At 49.5% G+C, this 25,523-nt stretch overlaps 1 protein-coding gene across 3 annotated transcripts in view; it reads left to right on the top strand.

Moving 5' to 3' along the window:
- Window positions 1-22,386, top strand: part of LOC144755181 (coagulation factor XIII B chain-like) — a 1,011,791-nt gene extending 989,405 nt beyond the window's left edge. For all 3 annotated transcript variants that reach the window (XM_078643848.1, XM_078643839.1, XM_078643857.1), the window contains exon 19: window positions 22,037-22,386. In XM_078643848.1, the coding sequence (XP_078499974.1) occupies window positions 22,037-22,048 (12 nt within the window). In that variant the 3' untranslated portion in view covers window positions 22,049-22,386. The remainder of the gene's footprint in view (window positions 1-22,036) is intronic.
- The last annotated feature ends 3,137 nt before the right edge of the window (window positions 22,387-25,523 follow it).

Below are 25,523 nucleotides of genomic sequence, written 5' to 3'. Positions count from 1 at the left end.
GAAGGTTACTATCAAAAGGCTTAAGAAACAAATCTTTATTTAAAGACGATTTGATTTTGTTAATGGCAGCCTCACACTCCTCACACCAGGGAAACTTGACATTTTTCTTAAGAAGATTGCTGATAGGCCTATAGATAGTAGCAAAATTGGATATAAATCTGGAATAATACTCGCAAAGACCCAACAGCGATTTAACACCGCCCTTATCCTTAGGAGAAGGAGCATCCACAATGGCTGAAAGCAAACCAGACTTTGGGCTAACACCATCCTTCGAAACCACATAGCCTAAATATTCCACACTAGATTTAAGAAATTCATATTTCTCCTCTTTTAAAGACACACCATTCTTCTCAAAAAGAGAAAGTACTTTGTCTAACGTCATGTTATAAGCATTTAAGTCTCTCCCAAAGACTAAAACATCGTCCTGAAAAACCAAAACGTCTTCTACCTCCTTAAGCATGTTCCCCATCATTCTCTGAAAAACCCAAGCAGCGGACGCCAGCCCAAAAGGCATCCAACAATACCTGAATGTTCCTAAATGAGAAACAAAAGAGGTCAAATGGCGAGATTCCGGATCTAATTCAACCTGGTGGTAGGCACTGGCCAAATCCAACTTGGTGAAATAACACGCACCCTTAGTGGATGCCAAAAGGTCATTAATTTTGGGTAAAGGATGTGAGTCTAACCAGATCTCCTTGTTTAATGATCTGAGATCCACACAAACACGAAGATCTCCACTCCTCTTTCTGGCTACCATCAAGGGAGACAACCAGAGAGAGGACTCAGTGGGCTCAATGATACCCTTAGAACACAAATTTTGCAATTCAGTTTCTAAGTCTTTTCTAACACTAAAAGGGACTCCCCTGAGCTTATGTTTGACTGGAATAGCCCCTTCCTTAACCACAATCTTGTGTTTAAACCCTTTGATCTTACCAAGTTTTTGTTAAAAAACTTTAGGAAATTTGTTCTTCCATTTTAGACACTCATCATCATTACTAACCACGAGAACTTGTTCCTCTGCTCCAGGTTTGAGCATCATGCCGAAAAGGCCCTGATGAAACCATCCCAGAATGTTGAGTCCTTTGACTGCAACGTATATTTTTCCCATTATCGTTCTATCTTTAAAGACTAATTTGTCTTCAAAGAATCCTACAAGATCCATTTTCCGTCCTTCATAGGACACAGGTGACCTATCCGGAGGTAATAACGTTTGTGACCCTTGCCAAACATCATCGAATAATCTCTGAGTTATCATCGTTATTTTACCTCCAGAATCTACAAGAAGTTTGATGGTGTGTGTACCAATAGTGATATCAACAATGGGATCTTTGCAAGAAGCTGGATCACCCTCAACAACAAGTTTCGGACTGTTACCTTCTGGAATGTTGTCACATGTAACCACAGATACAACTTCAGAGTCAGAATCACTATCTGACTCAATGGAACAGGCAGCTGTTTTCTTGGAATATTTTTTTTTGAGACAAACCTTTGCGAAATGTCCAACCTTTTTACAGAAATTGCACGTTACTTCTAAACCAGGACATTTGGTGCTTTTCTGATGAAAAGAACTACCACACCTCAGACACAAACTGTTGTTTCCTCTAGAAAATTTAAAGTCTTGATTTTTTTGAAGAGATGTGGTGTTGGACGAAGTAGAATTGGATTTGTTGCGAGGTTTTGAAAAACTGCTAGATTTAACAACACTAACAACTTCATTAGGTTTGTCCTCAATTTCTTTGAGAGAGACAACAGAAATTTCAATACTTTTGGCAATTTTCAAAGTCTCGTCTAAAGTTGGATCAGATAAACTCAAAAGTTTTTGCCTTATGTTTTTGTTTTTACAATGACACACAAATTGATCCCTGATCAATTGGTCAGTAAAATTTTCAAACCTGCAGTCTGCAGCAAGTCTTCGTAAAGTGGAAATATAGGTATCGACATCCTCGGACTCTGTTTGTTTCCTCTTAAAAAATTTCATGACGTAGCACCATAAGACTGGGTTGTTTGTCGAATCTGTGTTTAAGTTTTAAAACAGCTTGTTGGTACTCATCCAAGTCTTGAGATTCATCTTGAGTCAGTGTTGGTAGATAAAAATTGTTCTGGCTTCGAAACCAAGAGAATGAAGCAATAAACATTTTTTCTCTCAGCTGCAAAGCGAGAAGCTCCAATAGCACCTAAATAGATTTCAAAGGCATCATACCAAATTTCCCAACGAATAGGTGGATCTCCTGGAGAGTCCAAAAAATAAGGAGGAGGATTAATAGATTGGGAAGAAGACATGTTAGGAAAAAAAAATAGAACCAGGATGAAAGTGTAATTAAAAACATTCCCTAGTTTCTTCTTATAATTTGTAAGAAAACTAAATGGAAAATATAATGAAACATTGGAATAAAACACACCAAAAGTGCATGTTTAACTCAGCAGAAAATGTTAAAAATAAATCGACAAAAACCTGTTGTATCTAACAGAAGCATTAAGTATATAAAAGAAACATAGTGCAAAGAATAAAAGAAAAAAAAATGAACAATGTGCGTGTCACTGAAATGGCACGCATTTGTGATAATTCCTTGAAAGAACCTGTAGTGTGCGTTTCACAGTGGAAACACGCATTTAAACAAAATGTGTGTGAGTCATAGAAGTAAACTCACTTTATAATTGCTTGAAGTAAACACACAGGGTCTGCGTTTGTGTGCGTGTCACAGAAATGACACGCGTCTCCTTAAGGGAAAAAAAATGTGTGTCAAAAGAAAAATAGATGCTTGGGAAACAGCGATAGCGTCAGGTAAATAAAATTGCAGTATGCGTGTCACTGAGGTAATACGCAATCGAAACGACTTGAAAAACAGTACACATCGATAGAAAACAATGTAGAGAATGACTGCTCCAAAATGGCCTCTACGTTGACGTGATGACGTGTAATCCCAACAAGAGGCTTGGATAGTGAAGAGAATGAGGATGTGGAAGCGAGGAATCTCATTAAGAAGAGCGTTCGGGGGAACGCGCTGCAGGTAAGCGAACACCAACAGTTGCGTGAAAATTATTTCAAAAGACGCTCTGACTTGTAAATGTGAAAACAGGAGGTCTTGAAACGTAAAAAAAAAACACATGAAATTTGGCAGCTTCGTGCAAACTCCTCCCAAGTTAGAAAGTCAGTGGAAGGAAAAAAAAAATTTCAACTGTAGCGTCTTCCTCACCAAAACACGACAATACCGTCTTCCTCTCCCAATCACGACAAGTGGAAACTAGGCAAGTTAAACCGAACAGGCATACAGCTTCCTCTCCGAGTGTCAGCAACAGTCATATCAGTACAAAGCAAATACTTGTTGTCTTGAGACACTCAAAGAAAAGTACATTGCCTACCGTGTCCAGTGGAAAATAGGAAAAGTCCAAGTTTACTCTGTTTAAGATGAACACAGGGATGTTGCAGGATTGAGAGAGTGACATATTGATAGCTTTTGAAGGATACTTGGAGTCTAGAAGCTTGAGGATGTTTGAGATGAAGGGTGATTCTTCAAAGAAGTAAAAAGTTGATCGAGGTTGATTGAAGTCACACGCGTGGAGAATGTAGCCTTAAGACGTTCGCCAATCATTTTGTAGTAATTACGCCGGATACAGATGAAATTAGCTGTGAATTTATTAAGGCTCCATGAAACAAGGTAGACACAGCCTTTCACATCAACCGCTTTCCTTGCAAAGATCTTTCAACATGTTGCTAGGATACAGGAGATTCCATAAGAAGAATCATTGCAGAACTCTCCACAATAACTAAACATGAACAGAATATAACACATTCCTGCTCTTTCTCTGTGCTGGGGCACTGTGTGGTGCCTTGTGCCAAAGCAGGCACCCTTGCACCATGGTACCAGGGTGAAAGGATGCCTGTGTTGCAGTCAGGATTGTTTTTGTGCATGAAAAGACACATTCCTGCACAAAAACAATACTTGGAAGCGTTTTCCTCTTTGTAAGTGTGCTGCAGCATGCAGCACACTTAAAAAAGTCCCACCAGGAGGCGCATTTGCAGGGTAGTGGAGAAAGAGGGCGGGTCTCCTGGGAATGGTGTTTTATTTTCTTTTTAGGAAGGGGCTGCATAGCCCCCTTCCCTAGCCCATTTTGGGCCCTCAGGACCCCATCCCCGGAGCCTGATCCTAAAAAAAAAATATTTAAAAAACGGGAGGGGGCCCCCCTTCCGGACTAATTTTGGACCCCATCCTCCGGGGCAGGCCTTCAACATTTTGTTTTATAATGGGGAGAGGGGCCGATATTGCCCCGGGCACCCCATCCCCCAGGACATGGTCACCTTATTTGGGACTGCGGGGGAGTAGCCGGCATTGCTTTTGGACAGAGGGAGCTGCTAACATGCAGCTCCCTCTGTCCAAAAGCAATTCTGCTCCGCTTTGTGGAAGTAAGATAATTTTAATGCTCTCGCTTCTATGAAGAAGACAAGAGTTTGCTATGGTTTGGCGGGAGCGGTGCTCCCTCCAAGCCATAGCAAACTGCAATGTCCCGGAGTTGGGCACCCCAGGACATTGCTGGAGCTGGCCCTGGCGGTCTTGAGGGCCATGCAGGGCTCAAGAAAGGGGGCCAAGTGACCCCCTCTCATCTTGCATATAGCCCTGTTGTGTTTTGTTATGCTATGCTATGTTTTGTTATGCTTTGCAATGCTCTGTTTTGTTATGTATGCTATGTTTTGTTGTGTTTTGTTATGATATGCTATGTTTTGTTGTGGTTTGCTATGTTTTGTTATGCTATGCTTTGTTATGCTATGCTTTGTTTTATGTTATTTTATGCTATGTTTTGTTCTGCTATGTTTTATTGTGTTTTGTTATGCTATGCTATGTTTTGTTATGCTATGCTATATTTTGTTTTGCTATGCTTTGTTATGTTATGCTATGCTTTGTTTTGTTATGATATGTGTTGTTATGCAATGCTTTCTTGTGTCTTGCTATGCTTTGTTTTGTTATGCTATGTTTTGTTATGCAATGCTTTCTTGTGTCTTGCTATGCTTTGTTTTGTTATGCTAGGTTTTGTTTTGCTATCCTATGCTGTATTTTGTTATGCTATGCTATGTTTTGCTATCCTATTTTTTTTGTTATGTTATGCTATGCTGTGTTTTGATAGGCTATGCTATGTTTTGTTATGCTATGCTGGTGAGGGTGAGTGTGCGTGAGGGCGTGAGGGTGAGAGGGTGAGTGAGGGGTGTGAGGGTGAGGGGGTGTGATGGTGAGGGGGTCTGAGGGTGTGTGAGGGTGAGGGTGTGAGGGTGAGTAAAGGTGTGTGAGGGGGTGAGGGTGTGTGAGGGTGTGAGGGTGTGTGAGGGTGAGGGGGGTGAGGGTGAGGGGGTGTGAGGGTGATAGGGTGTGAAAGTGAGGGGGTGAGGGGATGTGAGGGAGTGTTAGGGTGAGGGTGTGTGAGGGTGTGTGAGGGGGTGAGGGGTGTGAGGGTGAGGGTGAGGGGTATGTGAGCGTGAGGGGTGTGAGGGTGTGGGGGTGTGAAGGTGAGGGGGTGTGAGGGTGAAGGGGTGTGATGGTGTGTGAGGGTGTGGGGTTGTGAGGGTGAGGGTGAGGGTGTGGGGTTGTGAGGGGTGTGAGGGTTCGGGATGAGGGTGTGAGGGTGAGAGGGGGTGAGGGGTGTGAGGGAGGGTGAGGGGGACGGGGTGAGGGTGATGAGGGTGAGGGGGTGTGAGGGTGAGGGGGTGTGAGGGTGAGGGGGTGTGAGGGTGAGGGGGGGAGGGGGTGTGTGAGGGTGTGAGGGTGAGGGGTTGTGAGGGTGAGGGTGTGAGGGTGAGGGGGTGTGAGGGCGAGGGGGGTGTGAGAGTGAGAGGGTGTGTGAGGGTGAGAGGGTGTGTGAGTGGGGGTGTGAGGGTGAGTGGGTGTGAGGATGAGGGTGTGTGAGGGTGAGAGGGTGTGTGAGGGTGAGATGGTGTGTGAGGGTGAGGGTGTGTGAGGGTGAGGGTGTGTGAGGGTGAGGGTGTGTGAGGGGGTGTAAGGGTGAGGGGTGTGAGGGTGAGGGGGTGTGAGAGTGAGGGAGTGTGAGGGGGTGTATGAGGGTGAGGGGGTGTGAAGGTGGGGGGTGAGGAGGTGTTTGAGGGTGAGGGGGTGTGAGGGTGAGGGGGTGTGAAGGTGAGGGGGTGTGAAGGTGAGGGGGTGTGAAGGTGAGGGGGTGTGAGGGTGAGGGGGTGAGAGGGTGTGTGAGGGTGAGAGAGTGAGAGGGTGGGTGAGGGTGGGTGAGAGGGTGTGTGAGGGTGAAGGGGGTGTGAGGGTGAGGGTGTGTGAGGGTGAGGGAGTGTGAGGGTGAGGAGGGTGAGGGTATGAGGGAGGGTGAGGGGATGTGAGGGTGAGGGGTGAGAGGGTGTGTGAGGGTGTGTGATGGTGAGAGGGTGAGAGGGTGAGTAAGGGTGAGGGTGTGTGAGGATGAGGGGGGGTGTGGGTGAGGAGGTGTGAGAGTGAGGGGGTGTGAGGGTGAGGAGGGGTGAGGGGGTGTGAGGGTGAGGGTGAGGGGGTTTGAGGGGGTGAGGGTGAGTGAGGGTGAGAGGGTTGTGAGGGTGAGGGGATGATGGTGTGAGGGTGAGTGAGGGTGTGTGAGTGTGTGAGGGTGAGTGAGGGTGTGTGAGAGTGAGTGTGTGTGAGGGTGAGGAAGTATGAGGGTGAGGGTCCAAAGTAAATGATGGCAGGGCAGACATCATAAGACAGAGAGAAGAGACTGCGTAGTGACTGCATTGGTCAGTTTCAGAATCCGGAGGGGCAGAGTCAGCACAGTCTGAGAGGGAGCAACGTGTCTAGAGGCAAAGCATAGCGGATGTAGCATTGCAGCTAGCAAGTAGAGTGTTTTCAAGCTGAGTGTCCCTAGAGAGATGGCAACACACCAAGCACGGTAGGCTTTCATTTTCGTCCAGAAAAAAAACGAGAAAAGGGCAGAGAACGGCAAACAAAACACGGCTTCCCCTAGAAATAGATGCAAAAAAAACAATCTCTCGGCATTGCTGTGGGGGGGGGGTGGTGGGGGGGCGGAGTACACTCCTTTGAAGTCTGATGCCGAGGCTGATGGTGTTTGATGTGCACGCACCTGCCTCACACGCCTGCCTCACATGAACTGTACGTGATCCGCAGGCTAGGTAGACTTTTCGGACTGCTTAATATAATCTCTCCTATTCAATCACGGGATAGAATAGTCGAGACCTAAAAACATACACTCACACACAGATCCACACACCTACTCGCACACTCACTCGCACACCTACACAACCACCCTCACACCCACACACCCATATAACCACTACACACCCACTTACACAGTCAAGCAACCTCTCACACACCCATACAGTAACTCACATACCTGCCCACAGACCCTCTAAACCACTAACACACCCACTCACAGCCCCATACAGCTACCACACAATCACTTATACACCTAAAGAACCACTCACACACCTACTCCCACAACCATTAGCAAATCACATACCCACTCACAGACCCACACAGCTTTCACACACCCACTACACACTCACCCACCCACTCACACAGCCACCCATACAACCACTCACAGACACACAAAAGCACACACATACCCACACACTCACTCACACACCTACTCACACACCTACGCAGCCAGTACCACACCCCCAGTCACACACATATTCACATACCCACCACACACATACCCACACACTCAAACATCCACTCACACACCCTTGTTGCAGGGATGTTATAGTTAGGAACTAGCATTAAAAAAATAGAAAATTACTGAAAAACATCAAAGGTTACAGGGACGCTATAGATTGGAAATAAAGTGTATAACAACCTTGGAAATTCACTGGGAAAAAGAAAGGTTACACACCATTATAGTTAGGTTCAGATTTCACTCGTACAAACCCATTGAAATTGGGAAGTTATAGTTAGTTATCTCAAGTAATTGGACTTAGGGAGCCGGCTGGCAGAGCGGGGCTTTGGTGCGGCCTCCACCAAGGATATGCTGGGCAGCCTGGGTGGACACCAGGATACCGACCTTTAGTTTGGCGGAGCACTGGGGGATGGGGTCCCTGGGGCAATATGGGCCTAGGGAGAAGGGCTACATGCTCCCTTCAATCATTGCCCATGCCTCGGGATGAGGTCCCCAGGCTTGAAACCAGTCCAGGGAGGGGGGCCCCTTATCCCCCATTAGTAATTGGCCATGCCCTAGAGAATGGGGTCCTCTGGGCCGACATCAGCTCCATGCCTCCTTCCCATTTCCAAAAGGTTCTAGGCCTTGGGTGTGTGGTCCCCACAGCCGAAATCAGCCCAAAAAGGGGGGCTGCATGCCCCATCCCCATTTAGAATAGGGTTGGGTCCAGGGAGATGGGGTCCTTGAGGCCAAAATCAGTCCAGTGAGGGGGCCATGTACCTCCCATAATTACAGTGGTGGGCCCTGGGGGATGGGAATCCTAGGGGTCAAACATGTCCCAAGGGAGGGTCAGGTACACCCTCCCCCACAAAATGTGCCAGGCACCGGGGGTTGGGGTCCCCGGGGATAGAATTGGACCAGGGAGTGCAACTGTGTGCCCCCCTCCCAGGTTGGGTGCCTTTGAGGGGTTGGCAACAGGGCCTATCAGCAGGCCAGGCCTTCTGGCCAATCCTCCCGCTGCGTCCTTGCCATGCACTGCTAATTACCCCACATAGTTGAGCCTCTGTGCCGGCTCAACATCCTGTGATTCTGGGCAAATTACTGAATCTCTCTGTGCCTACCAAAACTGAATGTGCCCTTGTGTAACGTGATGAGTGCTCATGTATTGCACTCCAATACCTTTGCGTCAAGTTCTCCCTATATAAAACCGCAAAAAAATATATATATTACATCACTTATGACATCTTCTAGGACATCATTGATAATATCACTGAAACATTTGCTGTGAAATTATTGATGAGAACACTGTGCATGGTGGTGACACGAGTTATAGCTACCTTACGGCAGGAGTTATCGTTACTTGCGAAAACTGTTATATAGCTCACACAGTAGAGTTGAGTGCTGAGTTGTACAGTGTTAGAAAGTGTTGTAGAGTGCTGTACAATAGAGTGCATGGGAATAGAGCTGAGTGCAGGTTTAGACAATGGTATGTATGGGGATAGAGTGGAGTAGAGTCAAGCAAAATAACACAGAGTGTAATAGAGTTTTGTGGAGTGGAGTTATATAGAGTGGAGGAGGATAGGGGTGGGCGGACATTTCCGTTCCGGCCACAGAATGGGCAGAGATTTGCCCCTTCCGCCTTCCGCAAAGAAGGCAGAGAAATGGGGCCAATCTCCACACACTTGGCAGGCGGAACGGAAGTTGGCTGCCCTCCTACCGCCCGCCTCCCACCCTCCTCCCGCCAGCAATATTAAACATTAATTAAAGCCTAAAATAAGATTTAATAACACTTACCTTATCGCGGGGTCATCTTCCTGGTCTATCGCGCCTTCTTCTAAACTGTGCATGTGCGGGAGCCTGCTCATGCGCATTCCTCACCAGGAATGCGCATGTGCAGGCTCCCGCGCATGCCCAGTTTCAAGAAAAAGGCGCGATAGACCAGGAAAATGACCCTGCGATAAGGTAAGTGTTAATAAATTTTATTTTAGGCTTTAATTAATGTTTAATATTGCGGGAGTCGGGCGGAAGGTGGGCAGGCGGCGGGAGGCAGGCGGACGGCGGGCGTGTGTCACGTAACGGAAATTTGTGGAGAGGCACGGAGATTGCTTCAATCTCCGTGGCTCTCCGCGAAAGTCCCTTACGCAAGTTCCGCCCACCCCTAGAGGAGAGTACACTAGAATGGCATACAGTGGAGTAGCATAGAATGAAGTGGCATACAGTGGAATAGCATATAGTGGAGTAGCGTACAGTGGAGTGATGTACAATGGATTAGCGTAGGCAGGAGCAGCATACAATGGAGTGGCATAGAATGGAATTGTGTACAATGAAGTGCGGTACATTGTAATAGTGTACAGTGGAGTGACATCCAATGGAACAGTCTAGAATGGAGTGGCAGACAGTGGAGTGGGGTAGACTGGAATACCATACATTAGAGTGGCGAAGACTGAAGTTGCATACAGTGTAATAGCGTTGAGTGGAGTGGCATGTAGTAGAATAGCGTAGAGTACAGTACTGTGCAGTGGTGTAGAGTGGAATAGCATACAGTGGAGTGGCATAGACTGGAGTGACATACAGTTGAGCGGGGTAGTATGAAATAACACTCTACAGAATTACATATGTTAAAAATTGTAAATACCCTGTACTACACTATATGTGTGAACTATAGAGTATTACAGGGTTTTTACAACTTTTTAAGATATTACTTTTAAAAAATGTAGGTACTGCTGTAATTTCAAGCTAGTACCGCAGTACTACATAACATGTTTTTAAAATATATAGAAAGTGGTAATATGTAGGGCAAGAATATAAAACCTAACACTTACCTATATTGAAGGTCCTTAGTCATAATACTGGCAAATCGGCGTCATAACAACATGGCTGCCTTAATCTTTTGCAAAGTGCTACAGCTACAAATGGTGGATGGAATTCTAAGTAAATTAAACATTTACCCCCATTCAAGAGAGCTGGGTTAAATCCATTTTTCCTTTTCTCACTATGCTGCCCCAGTTTGGACACATACATATGCAAATCAGTCTTGACCCTGCTCCTCATGGGACCGTCCAGCCCGAACTGCCAAGCCGGGTCCTCACTGGACCGTAAACAAGCAACCTAGGGCCATTTTCAGGGTTTCACCCCTCATTAGAAAGGCTAGCTTGAATCCAGTGGTACAGCGAGCAAGGAACCCACGTCTGGCATACCCATCCCACTTAGGGCGAAAAGTACTACAGAAAAAAATTATGGACAGAATGCTGAATAAATTAAACATGCACCCCCAGTCAAGAAATCTGGGTTAAATCCATTGTTCTTTTGCTCACTACGCCACCCCAGTTTGGACCCAGCCATATGAAAATCAGCCAGCAGTTCCAGCTGGACTGTTCCCATGGGGAGCAGGGTCAAAACGTATTTGCTTATGGCTGGGTTTAAACTGTAACGGCATGGGGGGGCAAAAAAACTATAGATTTAGGCACAGGTCTCTGTATTGGGGTGAATGTTTGACATTGTCCACCATTCTGTCCAACAATTGTTCTTATTGCATTTGTCACCCATAGTCGGACAGGTATGCACAGGCATAGGTCACATGTTCTCCATGCCACTGGAGTCATGCTAGCCTGGCTGATGAGGGGTGAAACCCCAAACCAGTCCTAAGATGCTTGTTTCCAGTCCAGGGAAGACCTGGCCTGGCAGTTCGGGCTGGACTGTTACCATGGGGAGCAGGTTTAAGACATATTTGCATATGGCTGGGATTAAACTGGAATACCATTGGGAGCAAAAAAACAATGGATTTAGGCCCAGATCTCTGTACTGGGGTGAATGTTTGATATTGTTCAACATTCTGTCCATCATTTTTTCTTTTTGCATGAAACTTTTGTAAAGGCAGTCTTTAGCCAATTAGATAATAACCTGTCATCACCATGTAACGCAGTACCTTCACAAAATATTGAGAAATTCTATAATAGTTCCACAGTCACAGACGTAGCCAAGTTTAAATGCCTTATAGCTTATAAAACACTTACCCTAATTACCAGCAGTACCAAAAAAGGATCCTCTCCACACCATAATATATCATTCTGCTAAATGTAATGTAAATCCGTTCCGCTGTTTTTGCGCTACATCAAATGCAATATTCTATGGAATATTCTTTGGTGGAAAATGTTGTTTTGGGGCCCCCTTTAATCTTTGAAACCCCTTAACATTTAATTAAAAAAATATACATCATCACAAAATGTAGAACAATCCTATAGGAAAGTATGGGGTGATTCGACAATTGAGTAAAGAATTATTAGGTAGCAAAAATCTGTGGAATTCCTATCTCTGCGAATCCTAACTATCACAAAAGAGAGTGGCAATGAGATTTAGGGCCTGATTACGATATTGGAGGACAAGGTTACTCCTTCACAAACATAATGGATATCCTGTCCTCTGAATTACAATTCCATTACTGCCTTAGGAAATTATAATATATCGGACGGCATATCCGTCACATTTGTAACTGGATATCCAATCCCCCAAGATGGTATTCAGGTTCTTAATGTGACTGCTTAATGTTCTTCTTTTGTATTTGTTGTGTATTTGTTTCTTGGTTTACATACTCATGTGACTAAAATTGTGTCTTTTAGTTGTTCATGTATTAAACATATGAGGTCTATGTTATTTCTTTTGGGGTTCCTTGCTACTTTTAGTAGTATTGTGCTACACATCTATCAACAGGATCATCTACATAGTCAAATTTACATTGCTGTGAAATTTCATTACAATCCATTTGGCCGTTTTACTGATACATCAAATAAAAAAAGTCTACGTAAAATGCATTGGTATCAAAACCTGTTTTGGGACCACCCTTTTTTGTATACATTGACTAAACACCGCAAAAGTATTCACCCTCCACCAATGTAAAGGGTGCAATAGGCTGAGAAAGTTTCACTGAGATTCGTCAAATGTGTGCAAAGTTGTTAAGGCACTTCCTCATGTCATTTTGATATGGGTCCTCTCGCAAGTTCACTATGGGGACTCTATCTGCCTTTGAGTAAAGCTTCATTTTTCTGATGAGATCTGTAGTACAGATCTGACCCAATGACTTGGGTGAATCCAGGGTTTTGTCACATGGGGCCAGATGTAGGTGGCCCAATACCGGTCGGTAACGGCCGAAATTACCGAATTTTGGCCGTTACCAACCGGTATTGGGCATTTGGGATGTAGGTGGCTGTTGGACCCGGCCTCATGGCGTGGCCTTATCCCCCCCCGCATGGCGGGCCCAGAATGACATCGGCCCTCCACCGAGACCCGGGCGGCCCCTTTTGCCCGATCCTGCACGCCCCATCACTGCCGGTCCGGCTATCATCCCGGACCACCACCACGAACCACGGCCGGAACACGAGGCCGCGCCCGACGCCATCTTGGACACACCACGTCACGAACACGTGGCCTCGGCCCCGGCCCAAGCCCCAGTGAGGCCCCGACATTGAGGCACCAAGATCCACCCAGGTGGTCGAGTGGCCACTCAACCGATCCAAGAGGAGGGGAGTTCCGATGGCCCTCCAGCCGTCCCCGGACGCCTGGTATCGATCGCCCTCCGGCCTCCCTGGGCGCTGGCTCCACCCCCCTGCTGGGTGTCTGGACACCATCATCCCGGCCCCTCTGGCCCCCAGGCGCGAGGGTCCGGACATCAAAGGATTCCAGTCCTATATCTGGGCCAGCCCCGGAGTAGGACGGCAGTTGTATCCTGGACTGGAAGACCTGCTGACGCTGTCGCGGCCGACACCAGAAGAACTCATTTCCTGTAAACCCGAAGTACCCTGAGAGCCTGCTGGCGCTGCCGCGGCCCATCTTCGTTGAACCATCTTGAGAGCCTGCTGGCGCTGCCGCGGCCCATCTTCGCTGAACCATCTTGAGAGCCTGCTGGCACTGCCGTGGCCTATTCTCGCTGAACCCTCCTGAGAGCCTGCTGGCGCTGCCGCGGCCCATCTTCGCTGAACCATCTCGAGAGGCTGCTGGCGCTGCCGCGGCTCGATCCCTCGGAACCCCCCGGCTTGAGGATTGAGAGCTGTGCGTAGGGTATCCCTTCCTACTCCCGTACTGAGACTGTCCCGCTACCCTGTCCCTGATTTACGAGACTTTCCAGATCTTTCGATCTGCCTGTACATACCGCTGAGAACAAGTATCCTTTTACTCTTGATAAAGCCTAAGAACTTATCCTCTTGTGTGGTGTCCGTTTGTAGTGTTGTGGTTACTCTGCTTTACGATCCTAGGAGAGGACCCTCACCCAGGAGGGCTCTCGACCACGCTCGGCTACGTCTCCGCGGAGAGGTGGACCTAGGGGTGGTCAGTCAGACATCTTCTGCCTCCCCCTGGATCGCCTTTCTAACATTGGTGGCAAGCGACGGGATCCGAGCCGACGCAGATGGTACAGAGAGTGATTCACCCACTACCAAGAAAAACATACTACGACCATGACAACGCAGGGAACAAGACCAACTACGGAATTCCAAAAGGAGAAAATGGAAGAGTACAGCCACAAGGAATCGAAACAATTCTGCAAAGACCTGGGCATCGCTACCACTGGCCTAAGCACCAAGGAGGACTTTAAATCGGCCCTACAAGCCTGGGTGGACGCCGGTGACACGCCACCCCAGAATGAAGATAACCCAGGCCCGAACGGAAGCCCAGAGACCAACACGACCCCAGCGGGGAAGAGGCCCACGAATCCAGACATGGGCCTTCCCCACGAGGACACCCGAGAACGAGAAAGGAACCGACTCCACGAATTGGAGCTCGCCCGACTCCGGCTAGACGGAGAACTCCAGCTGACAACGAAGGAACTAGCCCTCGAGCAACTACGGCTAGAAGGAGACCTGGAGGAGAAACGAAGGCAAAGAGACCTCGAGGAAAAGAAACTCATGCTCGAGCACGAGCGCGGCTTAAAAGAAATAGAACTCAAGGCCAAAGCGAACGATGCCAACACATCCGGGGGCAAGACTTCGCCCCCGCCTGTGGACACGAAGGTGCACATACCCAAGGATGTCGTCAAAGAGTACTTTAAGAACGACGACATCCAACAGTGGTTCAAAGCGTATGAAGTCGCCATGACCGCCCATCGAGTACCCCTCAAGGACTGGGGCGCCGGCCTGTGGGGGAAGTTCGTCAACGAGGGGAGAGACGCCCTGCTAGAGCTTCCCGATGCCGAGATGACCTCGTATGAGCATATGAAAACCGCTCTCCTCACCCGCTACGGACTCACCCCCGAAATGTACCGGCAGCGATTCCGAGACTGTAAAAAAATCCCCGGTACCACTTGGGTGGAGTACGTGAACTTTTACAGCAGAGCCTTCGAGGGGTGGATCAAAGGCAGCCAGGTCACCACCTATCAGCAGTTGGTCGACCTCATTATATGGGAACATCTTTCCAACAACTGCTTCATCGAACTCCGGCAGCATCTCCTCGACAGCAAATTGACAGAGCCACGAAAACTCGCTGTCGAGGCTGATAGATGGGAGAGCACCCTAGTCCCCCGGAGCCCGAGGGGAGACTACGGCCGGGGATCTCCGGGGAACCACCGACCACGAGGCGGCGGAGGAGGCCTGAGCAGGGGACGGGACGCCCCCACGGGGTCCTCCCCTACCTTCACTTCGCCATCCCTGGGCAGAAGGGGGGTTCCTCTAGCCCGACCCGGGCCCCGCCCGAATGTTACGTGCCACAGATGCCAGCGACAGGGTCATTATGCTAACAACCCCCTATGCCCGATGAACCAGCGACCCGGCACCACCGGCCCGCCGAACCGCCAGATCGCGGCCGCCGCCCTGGGAACCGAAGGCGGCGAAGAAGAAGACATCTACCCCGAGCAGTCAGAGTGGGTGCCCGCCGCTATGATGTTGGCATGCCTGGGTGATCGAGACATGATCCCCCGAGACCCGATCCCAAGCAATACCCAGAAGTACCGCCAATGGGTCACCATCAATGGACGCCGGGCCGAAGCCCTCCGTGACACTGGGGCCAGCGTGACGGCGGTCCGCTGCCACTTGGTGACACCAGAACAGATCCTCCCCAACGTCCTGTGCCCGGTCCGGTCAGCGGATAACTCCGAGACTTTGTGCCAAATGGCCCGCATCCCCTTCGAATGGGGAGGAGTGTCGGGTACGCTGAAAGTAACCGTCCGAGACGATGCTCCGTGGACTGCCTCCTCGGGAACGATCTAGAAAGTTCCACCTGGGCCCAAGTCGAGCGGAGAGAGCATCTGGGGATGTTAGGCCTTCCCGAGTGGGCCTGTGCGACCACTCGATCCATGGCCGCCCGGGCCTCCGCCCTGATCGAAGAGGCCATACCGGGAGAACCAGAGTGGCCCGCACCACCACCGGCCGTCGTCCCTGAGGACGCCGAACTGGAACCCGACCCCCCGGGGCCCAGCCATGAAGACCTCACCGAACTCAGCCACCTTCCCGAACTAGCTCAATGGCGTCAAGAAGGTGGCCCCACCCGCGAACAGTTCCGTCAAGAACAGAAAACCTGTCCCTCCCTTGAGGGAATCCGACAACAAGCCGCCACTCAAGCCGCGGGGGACCCCTCTGGGTCCCACTGGGTCTATTGGGACCATGACCTTCTCTACAGCGAGCAGAAGATTGCCGAACTAGGGGCCAGCCGGGTGCTGGTCGTTCCCCTCTGATTCAGAGACTTCCTCTTGAACTTGGCACATGACGTGCCCCTCGACGGGCACCTGGGGCAGGACAAAACTTACAGCCGCCTGGTGACCCATTTCTACTGGCCGAAAATGCGCAACGACGTGAGTAATCACTGCCGATCCTGTCCGACATGTCAAGCCAGCGGGAAGAGCGGGGGAAAAGTCAAAGCTTCGCTCCAGCCTTTTCCCGTGGTCACCACCCCCTTCGAGCGAGTGGGGATCGACATAGTGGGGCCCCTAGACCCCAGCACCTCTCAAGGGCACCGCTTCATCCTCGTCCTGGTGGACCATGCCACCCGCTATCCGGAAGCCATCCCTCTCCGAACTATCACGGCCCCAGTAGTCGGCCGAGCCCTAATGGGGATCTTCTCCAGAGTCGGCTTCCCCCGGGAAGTCGTGAGTGATCGGGGCACCAACTTTATATCCAAATATATGCGGTCCCTGTGGCAACAGTGCGGGGTCACATATAAGTTCACCACCCCGTATCACCCCCAAGGAAATGGACTTGTAGAGCGGTTTAACCGAACACTGAAGGGGATGATCAAGGGCCTCGAAGAGCCGCTACGACGCAAATGGGATGTCCTGCTGCCCTGCCTCCTGTTTGCATATCGCGAGGTACCCCAGAAGTCCCTGGGGTTCAGCCCCTTCGAACTATTGTATGGGCACCCGGTCCGAGGCCCCCTCAGCCTGGTCAAAGAAGGCTGGGAGACGGCTGTCCGAGGGGCTCCGCCAGATGTCTACCAGTACCTCCTGACCCTCCGCAACCAAACTCGGAAGTTCCGGGAACTGGCCGAGGCCAACCTGGAGGCCAGTCAGGAGGAGATGAAACGCTGGTATGACCAGAACGCCTCATCCATCGAATTCGAGCCGGGCCAGCAGGTCTGGGTCATGTCCCCGGTTGAACCTTGTGCCCTCCAGGACAAATGGACGGGGCCCTTCAAGGTGGTGGAGCGCAGGAGCCCCGTCACCTATCTGGTGGACATGGAGTCCCCCCGGAACCCCCTCCGGGTTCTCCACGCTAACCGGCTCAAGCCGCACTTTGCCCGCACTGAACTAAGTCTGCTGCTAGCGACCGATGACAGAGCTGAAGACGACTCTGAACCCCTACCCGATCTCCTGAGCACCACCGAGAAGGACGGCTCCGTCGAAGGGGTCACGCTCTCCTCGACCCTGACCCCAGAACAGCACCAAGACTGCCGGAAGTTGCTGGGGCAATTTGCAGATCTGTTCTCCCTCACTCCGGGGGTCACCCGGTGGTGTGTCCACGATGTAGACACCGGAGACAGCCCGCCTGTGTGACACCGAGCCTACCGCGTGCCTGACCGAGTTCGGGCCTGCATCCAGACCGAGGTGGCCAAGATGTTGGCCCTAGGGGTAGTCGAACCCTCCGACAGTCCCTGGGCCAGTCCCGTTGTCCTGGTCCCTAAAGCCGCCGCCCTCGGCACACCCCCGGAGCTCCGGTTCTGTGTTGACTACCAGGGGTTGAATGCAGTCACCAGGACCGACGCCCATCCCATCCCCCGGGCGGATGAACTGATCGATCGCCTGGGGGCCGCAAAATATCTCAGCACCTTCGACCTCACGGCCGGATACTGGCAGATCGGCCTCACCCCTGGAGCTCAGGAGCGATCGGCCTTCTCGACCCCTGATGGCCACTACCATTTCAAGGTGATGCCCTTCGGCATGAAGAACGCCCCGGCCACCTTCCAGAGACTCGTAAATAAGGTCCTGGCCGGGCTAGAGAGTTCAGTGCCGCCTATCTAGACGACATTGCAGTATACAGCCTCCACTGGGATGAGCACCTGACCCACCTCTGTGAGGTCCTGACGGCCCTCCGACGGGCCGGACTGACAATAAAAGCCAGCAAGTGCCAGATAGGCCAAGGGTCCGTGACCTGTCTGGGACACCAAGTAGGGAGCGGCCAGGTGGCTCCCCTCCAGCCAAAGATTGACACCATCCGGGCCTAGGAGCCCCCGGTCACCCAAACAGCAGTCCGAGCCTTCCTGGGGCTCACGGGATATTATCGACGCTTCATAAAGGACTATGGGAGCATTGTGGGGCCCCTCACAGAACTGACCTCCAAAAGACTACCACAGAAAGTACACTGGACCCCCAAGTGCCAAGCAGCGTTCGAGACACTCAAGACTACCATGTGCACCGCCCCTGTGCTCCAAGCCCCCGACTACAGCCGAGAGTTTGTGGTCCAAACCGATGCCTCGGAGCACGGCATTGGGGCGGTCCTATCGCAAGTTAACCCCGAGGGGGTTGACCATCCGGTGGCCTTCATCAGCTGGCGGCTGCTGGCTAGAGAACAACGATGGAGCACCATCGAGAGGGAAGCCTTCACCGTCGTATGGGCCTTAAAGAAGGTCCGGCCCTACCTCTTCGGCACCCACTTCAGGGTCCAGACCGACCACCGGCCCCTGCGGTGGTTAATGCAGATGCGGGGAGAAAACCCGAAACTATTGCGATGATCCATCTCCCTCCAAGGGATGGACTTCACTGTGGAACATCACCCGGGCAACGACCATGCCAATGCTGACGGCCTGTCCCGATTCTTCCGCCTCGGCGAGGAGAACCCCCAAGGAGATGGGTGACTCTCCCCTGCCTTCAGCTGGGGGGGACGCGTGTTGGACCCGGCCTCATGGCGTGGCCTTATCCCCCCCCGCATGGCGGGCCCAGAACGACATCGGCCCTCCGCCGAGCCCCGGGTGGCCCCTTTTGCCCGATCCTGCACGCCCCATCACTGCCGGTCCGGCTATCATCCCGGACCACCACCACGAACCACGGCCGTAACACGAGGCCGCGCCCGACGCCATCTTGGACACACCACGTCACGAACACGTGGCCTCAGCCCCGGCCCAAGCCCCAGCGAGGCCCCGACATCGAGGCACCAAGATCCACCCAGGTGGTCGAGTGGCCACTCAACCGATCCAAGAGGAGGGGAGTTCCGATGGCCCTCCAGCCATCCCCGGACGCCTGGTATCGATCGCCCTCCGGCCTCCCTGGGCGCTGGCTCCACCCCCCTGCTGGGTGTCTGGACACCATCATCCCGGCCCCTCTGGCCCCCAGGCGCGAGGGTCCGGACATCAAAGGACTCCAGTCCTATATCTGGGCCAGCCCCGGAGTAGGACGGCAGTTGTATCCTGGACTGGAAGCCCTGCTGACGCTGTCGTGGCCGACACCAGAAGAACTCATTTCCTGTAAACCCGAAGTACCCTGAGAGCCTGCTGGCGCTGCCGCGGCCCATCTTCGTTGAACCATCTTGAGAGCCTGCTGGCGCTGCCGAGGCCCATCTTCGCTGAACCATCTTGAGAGCCTGCTGGCGCTGCCGCGGCCTATCCTCGCTGAACCCTCCTGAGAGCCTGCTGGCGCTGCCGCGGCCCATCTTCGCTGAACCATCTTGAGAGCCTGCTGGCGCTGCCGCGGCCTATCCTCGCTGAACCATCTTGAGAGCCTGCTGGCGCTGCCGCGGCCCATCTTCGCTGAACCATCTCGAGAGCCTGCTGGTGCTGCCGCGGCTCGATCCCTCGGAACCCCCCGGCTCGAGGATTGAGAGCTGTGCGTAGGGTATCCCTTCCTACTCCCGTACTGAGACTGTCCCGCTACCCTGTCCCTGATTTACGAGACTTTCCAGATCTTTCGATCTGCCTGTACATACCGCTGAGAACAAGTATCCTTTTACTCTTGATAAAGCCTAAGAACGTATCCTCTTGTGTGGTGTCCGTTTGTAGTGTTGTGGTTACTCTGCTGTACGATCCTAGGAGAGGACCCTCACCCAGGAGGGCTCTCGACCACGCTCAGCTACGTCTCCGCGGAGAGGTGGACCTAGGGGTGGTCAGTCAGACATCTTCTGCCTCCCCCGGGATCGCCTTTCTAACAGTGGCCTTAATTGCAAATTCGGTAATTTGCCGATTCGGTATTTTAAGGAATCGGTAAATTACCGATTCCCTAAAATACCAAATCGGTAAATTTCAGAATTTGCAATGTAGGGAACACTCAAATGAGTGCTTTTCCCATTTTAGGATTCGTTATTTACCACCAACTATAAGTTGGTGGTAAATAAGGAATACCTTAGAAAATGCAAATCAGTGCATTTTCAACTGTGCAATGTGGCAGACATACATGCCACATCTGCACACAAGCACGATTCAGGGGTGAAACAGGGTGTCAAAGTGACACCCTGGCACCCTTGTATGTGTCTCCCATTTTACCGAATCGGTATTTACCAATTCGGTAATTGCCATTCATTCCTATGGGCCTCCAGGACCATTGGAATGAATGGCAATTACCGAATCAGTAAATACCGATTCAGTAAATACCGAATCTTACCGTTTCGGTAATTTTGACCGATTTTTTTGCTACATAGCATTTACTGATTCTAAAATACCGAATCGGTAGAATTCGATATTTTAGAATCGGGAAATGTACTTTACCTAGATCTGGCCCATGGTTTCCACAGTGCAGGTCTCAGCTCCATTTGGTTGCCAAGCTGAGAGAGTTTTGTCTGGCTCTCTAGGTCTCCATTTAATAGCTTTCTCGGAGCGCAAGTGTTCCTAAACTAGTAGGTAAACTTGGCAGGAGCAAATCATGCAGAGAGGAAATTCGAATTGTTGAGTTACAGGGTAGTTCTTCCTCATGTTAGCATCCCAATTTATCCAGAAAGAAGATGTCACGCTGCAAATGCCTGTAACGTGTTGTCGAGAAGAAGGTTGGGTCAGATGATACTGCAAGACATACCTCCTCCAAAGAATACCAGCTGCAGATCTTGTGGATCAATGGCAAAAGAAATAATGCAGGACTCAGTGGTATTCCTTCAGTAACCCTTCATACTTTGAGGACAAGCCTAGACTGCTATATATCTGCCAGATGATAGAAATGTGATCAAGGAAAGGGACTCCGGGGTACAGGGAATACTGCTAGCCACCTAGTGCTGGCTTTCCCCTGGTATCTCCTTGGGAAGCCAACCAGCTCTTACAAGTATCTGCCTTTATCAGATGGGCCACCCAAGACCCTGCTGCGTGCATGCCTATTATTTATTTATTTAGTGTTTTTATATAGCGCGCAGCTACCCCAACGGGGTGTCCCGGCGCTTCTGCTGGTTTGCTGTGTCTTACATCAGTGATTTTAACAAAAGAGGAAGGTTTTCAGCGCTTATGGGATAAACCTTAAGTTCACATCAGTGTGTCACAGGGCGGGACACTTTTCGGGCTCAACCATGTCTTTATGGCATGGCGTCTATTGAGTGACCCCCCACTAGACAATAGGGTCACCTCCATCTCTGCAGGCACCCCTCAGGAGCCATCTTAGGATAGTCTCAAGCATTCTGCCTAAGCCAAAACCCGTCACTTCTAGCCCTACATGCCAGTGGCTTCCATATTGTCTGTGCCTCGCAGTCTATACCCGAAGATACGCTTAGGGAACAACCCAGTGTCCTCCAGCGGCTCCACCCTCAGGCTGCAGATCGGGTTTCACTAATGCATCACTGCTCCCAGTCAGATGGGTCCTTCCTGGAGCCTATTAGTGGAGGACTCGGGGCTCGAGTGGGTATTCAGGACTGGAGTGGGGAGAAGCGGAGCTAGGCATCTGCCATCTTTGGCTCTAGGGCATTCCCCCTTCTCACGCTTTTAAATGGTTCCATTTGTAAGTAGCACCATTGTGCATGCTAGAGTGCCATATGTTCTTTTTCGAAAAATATGTTATGATAAAGCTGTGATGGTATTCGTTTGTTGATAAAGTAAACTACTTATTAATCGTTTTTTTGTGTTTCAGGCCAGAACTTAAAAATAGCCTAATGAAGAAAATGAGAATCCTGATTTATCGACCTGTACGATTCTGAAGAAAAAAGCAAACCTTTCATCACACCGCTTTCATATGAGCACATCCTGTGACCTACAGCCAAGTTCAACAGTCTAATGTTTATTTGTTGCCTCTACAGCCTCCAAATACGCGAGTGTGTTGCTCTTTAAACCACATTCACGTTTTCTACAAGAAGAAAGCAATAAAAATAACTTGTAAATTAGTTGATAGTTACAATTGGGCATTTTCTCTTGAATTATATGTTAAACTTTTAATCGTACGTTTTATTTTTTTGTGTCACCAAATAAACATGAATCATTCAAGTAGTGATTATTTTTCTGACATGGGGTGCACACTGAAATGTACTAAATATACCTATTAGGGTCCCTCTCCCAGGTGAGTAAGAGTGCATACTGTGTCAGGTCAAAGGGGAGAGTCTCTATTAGGAGGGTGAAAGTGCTCTGTACAGAGTCTGGAGGGTGAGAGCCAGCTGTAGGCGTCTAAGGGCAGCAGGGGGATGCAGGGGAGACTAGGAAGGTGTTACAGTTAACGTGCACTATGTGTGAGTTGGAATGTCAAGGAAACTGAGGGGGAATGCTGAGTCTGGGGGACAGCGTTTCTTAATGTGTGAGGCAATCCTTTGGGGATGGTTCCAGCTGAGAGTATCTAATGCTATGGTATTGTCTCTCAATATAATATCCCAGGACAGAGTCATGCCAAGCGGGTTCCAGAGGTTCAATGACTTCCAGTAGTTGCAAAAACGAGTACTAGTTTATTTGAGCCAGTGGGAGTTCCTGCCTCCCACCACTCCAGAAGCACCGAGGAGTGCATTTTGTGGAGAGTGGCACAGACCAATAGACCTGGGAAGAGGGTCATTAGGTTGCCAACATGTTCGGCCACCTAGTAGGTCTGCTGCCAGTACAGTTCCTTTCCTTTAGAGGACATTCAGAGACTTCACGAAAATGAAAGTTTGCCATTTTGATGTTCCTTCTCCCCTAGCATCATGCCTCCCACGTTACTCCACAGAGGCATGCACTATTTTTCATAAAGTTTTACTCCTATATTATTGTTGACCCAGTTTGGTAAGACTTAGACCATTCACAAGCTTTTGGATCCAGAGTGTGGGGGACCGTAATGTGGCTCACTAATGAACAGGGAAAGTTTATAGGCGAGCTTCCCCATGCATCCGATTTTTCTGAATTCCCCCATGAGGTCACAAACGTCAAAGGTGAATGAGAGGCCAGAGTAATCCTCTGCGTGAATGTCTCTGTGGTATGCTTCAAGACTAGTGGCATGGGGGCAGATTTACAATAACTGGCGCATCCCTGCATATCAGCAGGGATGCAACAGTTATTGTGTGTCACGGCAGACACCTCTTGCGCCACCATGGATGCGCCACATTTACAATGCGGCGCACCATGGGGCAAGAATAAACAGATGCGTGACGCATCTGCTGCCGTAAAGGTGACGCATGGCTGGAGTCGCGTCGCAAGCGCTACGCAGCTCCAGCAAGGCTTGGTATGCCCCTATGCCTAATATGCTGCATCAATCTTTACGCCTGCTTCAAGCAGGCACAGGGTTTTGACGCAGCATGGCCTTAAAAGTGACTGAGTTAAATCTTGTAGATTTCACTCAGCCACTTTTAGGAGGCATTCCTGCGCTGGAACGCCCACATGTGGCACAGGGCTTTACAACGTGACGCATCTCCCATATGCATCACGTTGTAAATACCCCGCAGCATGGCGCTGGCTTTGCGCGCCGCTGCATCACAAAGTGACGCAACGGCGGCGCAAATGTGGCATACAGGGCTTGTACATCTGATATGAAGAGGTGGCACTCTTAGAGTGTCATTCTCTACTTTCTTTGAAAATTGAAGATTCTTTGTTAATAATTAAAAAAATGGGAGCATTGTATATTCTGTACGTTTTCTCCCGTCAACAGAGACATAGCACACTATGTAAGTGAGACAATGTAAGTGAGACACTAGCAGACTGAGTAAACACAGCACCGTGCTAATGTACACATCATGAGCCTTTCCCCTTTACACACATGTTGCATCCATTACAATTCTTTCTTCAGGGATAGTAAAAACGTATGACTTTGCAATATCACTAAGGTCGATTTGGGAGCTGCAATCAAGTGTAGGACAGCCGTCTTGTACAATCACTACTTACATTCACTTGTCAATGCACCAGAACTTCCACTTATTCATGATAGTTATTTGGGTCCATACACTTCCGCCCACGAGCCTACCAACTAATCTGGCAAGCAACCTGCCTCATATTACATCAACTGCCACACAATTATATTGGCCTTTGTGATTCTAGCGCATCCAAAAAGTACCATAGATAATGTAAAATGTAAAAAATAACAATAATGATACATCAAGTTGTCCTTGTACTTCTGTGGAAGTAAATGTCAGAAAATAGGTGACAGAAAATAGGTGACAGTCTGAGGATAAATGATAGAAAGTTTTCATTTCTGGTCTCCATTTTAGAAATGTCCTGGCTTTTTAGTGACAACAGAGAATACTTTGAGTATTTTTGATTTTTTAGGTTATATCTCCATTAAGTACTCTACGGAACTCAAAAAAGCCTTCCCAAGAAACACCTAAGTATATTCAAATAAGTAGATTCGCACCACCCACACTTACTGTAAAAACTCATATTGAATGCCTTAGTCCAAACGTGCTAATGGCGCATCAATGTTTAATTATGTAAAGCTTCTGGAGTTATTGCACAGACCAGCATATTATACAAGCACCCAGATTGCATGATCTATGCACATGGTGTGTTCAAAGTATATCTGAACTCCTAGTGCAATTCAGAGTAGATAGCCAAGGAATAGAATAGATAATCTAAAGACGCTAACATTAAGGTGCCACTAATGCACTGGTTAAAGCCTTACACCATGGGGCATATCAGCAACGAACTGTGATAAATATCGCACAGCGTGCTTAGCGCGCTTTTGTTTAACATCGGCTAACACCGGATTAGATCGCCGAGATATCACGTTATTTACAACGCTTATCTCCACAGCGATGTAAAATTCGGCGATAGCAACGAAATGCAGGATTACCGCTGGGAATCCAGCAATAATCACTATGGGTGTCCTGGGTGGGCTTGTAAATACCGCGAAGGACAGATAGCGATATTTGTAATGTAGTTTAGTTAGGGAGCGCCTACCTTGCATCTCATTAGCAATGTATATCGCTAAGAAGCGTAACATTAGAAATTCGTCCGCTTACATGCACTGATGCATGTTAGCGCCACCTTGTTAAAAGGGCAAAAAGATTATCGCCGCTTTAGCGGCAAACAGTGTAGCTAAAGGGCGAAACTACTAAACACCTGCAGCAAGGTGGAAGTGATGTAATTCACAGTGTTAATGATTAGGTAAAATATCATGTATCTAGTGACATCATTTATATCATTTGCCAACCCATCTGTCATCGAGGGTGAGG

Source organism: Lissotriton helveticus, chromosome 1_1 (genome assembly GCF_964261635.1).
Source record: "Lissotriton helveticus chromosome 1_1, aLisHel1.1, whole genome shotgun sequence".
Classification (NCBI taxonomy): Eukaryota; Metazoa; Chordata; class Amphibia; order Caudata; family Salamandridae; genus Lissotriton; species Lissotriton helveticus.
This window is presented reverse-complemented; position numbering and strand designations above follow the sequence as displayed.